Genomic DNA, 4,384 nt, shown 5'->3' with positions numbered 1-4,384 from the left:
GAGGACCATCTCCTCTGATTGGCCGAACTCTTCTTCTTTTGCTGCTGCTGCGCGTGCACAGAGAGAGGTGTTACCAGGTTTTTGCGTAGTTTAGAGTGACAAATCGTACCAGTGTACTCTGAGGTCAAAATGCATACAGGTTGGCAGGTCTGGAAAAATAAAACATTTAAGCAGTTCATTTGTCTTTGTCATACTGAAAGTGGAAGGTCAGGTCGAACTCATTGCATTGTGGGATACAATATTCTGTGCAGAGTACACTGTTGTGTATGGCACATTTTGTCATTCAGATACTCTGTTCATATTAATAATTTGCAAACTTGGAACAATATACTCATTACATACTGTAAAATAGTACAATTAGTATTGTAGTAAGCTATTTTGAACAGTACATATACATATATATATATATATATATATATATATATATATATATATATATACATACAGCATATACAGTATATATATATTCACACCCACACACACAAACATATACATACATAATGGAAGAACAGTAACCCAGGAAATAAAACATGCAGGATATTTAATCATACAATTATGCCATCAAATAATCTTTTGGCTTAAAATGAAGGTATTTTGGAGGTTGTTGAATTTGTTAGGAATTTATTTATTGGTTTTGCAGGTATTAATGAAAATGACTCCAGAGTTTACTGGTGTTTACTGAGGAATATTAACAGTAGTATGTGATAGTGTTTGTGTGCGGTGGGCTGGCAGAGTAATTACTTTGAGTGGGATGTGAAGAGTTCTCAAAGCAGCAGCTGTCAGTCGTGTTGAGAGGAAGTACAGAACAAAAGTGTGTTGAGGTGAGGAGATCAAGCCCACACTTATATTTGCACATGTCCTCGTTTATGAATTATGAAGCAGAGAATAATAGTAAATCCGTCTGATCTGAAATGTTGTAATCCATGTAATAAATTTCAATAAAAGTGTTCTTGTCTGTAAAATTCCATGATTTAATATACTGTAGTACTATTTTTATATATATAAAAAAAGGTTTAATAATGTGATTGATTGATTTATTTAATTATAATTTAAATAATCCATTTTATTCATGAATGTTAGGAGCTTTTTTACTTTTACTTGAAAGGACGGTTTAAGAAACAATATATTCAGGAATTTTAATTAGTAGTATCATTTATTTGCATGGTAAGAATTAAACCACATTTTCAGGAACAATTTCCTCCTTCCTCACCTTTATCGTCTTCTTCCCTTTCAGCCCTGACCAATATCAAACTATGGGCTATAGATCGACAGGGTTTCCAAACCATCATGATGAGAACTGGCCTTCTCAAGCATTCGAACTACATGGAGTTCTTGAGAAGGTAACACAATTTAGCATCAAATCAAATTTGACATCTGAAACTAAAATCAAGAGTTTAGATTTAGTAAAACTAGTAGTAGTAATGCTGTCACCTGAATTGTGTCGTCAGTGTGCCCTCCTTCAAGACTCTCACTGAAGATGTGCTGAGTAAAGTAGCAGATGTTCTGGAAGAGGTGAAGTGTTTGAACACTGCATGTTTATTCTAAAATCAATTCCGAATTGATTCATGTGATCTTTGTGACCTTCAGTATTTTTATTCTGTGTTGTTTTCGCTCTCTCTTTGTATTTTAGACTCACTACAATGATGGCGACTACATCATTCGTCAGGGCGCTACTGGAGACACATTCTTCATCATCAGTGAGGGTCAGGTGAGAAAAGAGCCTTTCTGAGGCTTCCTGCTGAGTTGTAGAACAGAATATTTATTGAGTTTTGTGGCTGTTTTGCCCCACAGGTGAGGGTCACCCAGCAGAAATCAGCCAGTGAGGAGCCAGTGTTCCTGTCCACACTGTCTAGAGGGGATTGGTTTGGAGAGCAGGCTCTCAAAGGGTCAGGGAGAAACCTCATTTTTAGGGTCATAATTCTCATTCTAACCATTCTGGTTAAGATTTAAGAATATCTTTTTTACATTTTTCACTTTTCTTCCCAGGGAAGATGTGCGTACAGCAAATGTAACGGCTGTTGGAGATGTGACATGTCTGGTTGTGGACAGAGAGTGAGGAGCTCGCAGCACAATCACAATCAGTGATCGTTCAAAAACAGCAGTCACTATCTATCAGGATCACATCAGCACAAACAAAATCACAACCAATATCACAACCATCCCAAGCAAAGAAAATCGTAACTATCACAATCAAAAATAATCATCACATTTAATCTAAATAATAACTCACAATGAACATCACAACAATCCCAATCAATCAAAATGATAACAATCACAATCGATATCTATCAACATAATAATCATTTCATTTAGTCAGAACCATAACTATCACAATCCACAATATCATAACCATTGAATGGTTTTCCTCCTATTTGACCAGGAGGCAACAATTTGTTATATACCAGAAACACAAATCAGTCATCTACCAAATCCATCAGTTCTGGTGTACCTCAAGGTTCTGTTTTGGGACCTCTCCTCTTTGCTACCAGTTTGACAAATAATCAAACGCTATGGGTTTAACTTCCACTGTTACGCAGATGACATTCAAATGTATTTTAGCGCACCTTCCACCTCAGTGTTTCCTCCGCCTGCATTTTTAACAAATTGCATCAAGGAACTCAAGCTTTGGCTGGAGGCAAATTACCTTAAATTTAACTGATAAAACTGAGGTAATTCTGATTGGCTCTAAAGCTGTCTCTGTATATTACTCTCAGCTATTGGTATGTGTTCTGTCTTCTGGTATTGATGTTTAATTGTTTCTGTTCCTTAAACCTAACTTGTAAAGTGACCTTGGGTGTTGGAAAGGCACTATATAAATAAATTATTATTATTATTATTATTATTATTATTACCATGAAAATCATAACTATCAATATTAATATTTCAATCAAGATATCAAAATCATAGCTAGTCAGAACCATCGTAATCAGTCAAAATCAGAACCTGTACAATCACAATATCAGAACAGTCAGTGAGCTAATAACGTCATCTCTCCTCCGTCTTGTCGCATTTACTGACTGCTAATAAAACTCAACTCTAACAGGTCTTTCAAGCAGCTGATCGGAGGACTGGACAATATGAGCAACAAGATGTATGAGAGTGAAGAGGTGAAGGCCAGGTAAGCACATGATGAGCTGCTTCACATCCATCGATCAGAGATGAAGAGCATTCGGACTCACCAGAATAACTGACATCTCTCGTAGGTTGGAGGCAGAAGCCGCGTTCTTCTCTAATATGTCTCTCAGTGACTTCCGTGTGATCTGCACGCTGGGGGTGGGCGGCTTCAGTCGGGTGGAGCTGGTAAGACGAGTAGTTCGATGTTTCTGTAGGGGTGATTAGAAGTATATTGAGAGCATGTGTTCATATTGATTCTCTACAGGTGCAGCTGAAGAACGATCACAGTCGCTCCTTTGCCATGAAGGTCCTGAAAAAGCGTCACATCCTGGACACGAGTCAGCAGGGCCACATCCTGTCTGAGAGATGGATCATGATGGAAGCCCACAGTCCTTTTACTGTCAGGTCTGTACAACTCAGTGCCAGTTGATAACTTAGTCACATGATTTGATTGATTTAACTGTTTAATGTGCAATGCAAAAGCAATCTTAAAGGAAAAACCTATATTTTGTATGAACCTATATTCACTCCTACAATACATTTTAATGAGTTATGCAGAATTAAAACCATGAGTTTTTTTACTTAGTCTCCTAAAGTCTTAATCTGTATTTTATTGTTTACACATGTTGGTCTCATAAAGCTCAATTCTGTTAAAGGAGAAAATATATATATATATTAAAAAATAGATTCTTCTTGCATGGCACAAAGTACATATTGACTGTGAATTATTTGGGCATTATTATCCATCCATGAACTGACATTCAACTTATTTTAAGCCTTTTGGCACAAAATTAGAACTAGAATATCAAGAAAGTGAAATAACATAAGTTATCAATATATTATTTTATTTAATAATTCTAAATAAAAAAAATAATTTTAAAATTATTAATATTGATATTATTAATTGTGAATAATATTAATAAAAATCCTTAATATTATTTAAAATTGTTAATATATTCTTTCTTACAGTGTAAAATGTATATTATCAGGCTACACAGAGTATTTGGTAATAGTTTGAAAATTTAAGAATTAAATAAAGCATATTTGTTGACCACTAATTTGATTATAATAATTTGTAGTAATTTATTATATTATAATTATTATAATAATGATTATAATTATAATAAAATGTATAATTTTAATTAAAACTATTATAAATATTATTATAATATATTTTATATGATATAATATTAGTTATAATAATTATTATATCATATATGTCATAAGGGTCGATTTTTCGAAATTGAGATTTATACATCACCTGAAAGCT

At 34.3% G+C, this 4,384-nt stretch overlaps 1 protein-coding gene across 1 annotated transcript in view; it reads left to right on the top strand.

Annotated features, from left to right (window-relative positions):
• LOC107658557 (cGMP-dependent protein kinase 1-like) overlaps nt 1-4,384 on the top strand; it is an 18,641-nt gene that overhangs the window by 9,057 nt on the left and 5,200 nt on the right. The window contains exons 6-13 of the mRNA XM_016447147.1: nt 1,235-1,340; nt 1,449-1,512; nt 1,631-1,708; nt 1,792-1,886; nt 1,987-2,052; nt 3,044-3,118; nt 3,204-3,300; nt 3,380-3,519. Coding sequence (XP_016302633.1) covers nt 1,235-1,340; nt 1,449-1,512; nt 1,631-1,708; nt 1,792-1,886; nt 1,987-2,052; nt 3,044-3,118; nt 3,204-3,300; nt 3,380-3,519 — 721 coding nt within the window. The remainder of the gene's footprint in view (nt 1-1,234; nt 1,341-1,448; nt 1,513-1,630; nt 1,709-1,791; nt 1,887-1,986; nt 2,053-3,043; nt 3,119-3,203; nt 3,301-3,379; nt 3,520-4,384) is intronic.

This window comes from Sinocyclocheilus anshuiensis, unplaced genomic scaffold, assembly GCF_001515605.1.
Source record: "Sinocyclocheilus anshuiensis isolate Anshui unplaced genomic scaffold, SAMN03320099.WGS_v1.1 scaffold343, whole genome shotgun sequence".
Classification (NCBI taxonomy): Eukaryota; Metazoa; Chordata; class Actinopteri; order Cypriniformes; family Cyprinidae; genus Sinocyclocheilus; species Sinocyclocheilus anshuiensis.
Note: the sequence above shows the minus strand (reverse complement) of the source record. Positions and strands in the feature narration are given on the sequence as shown.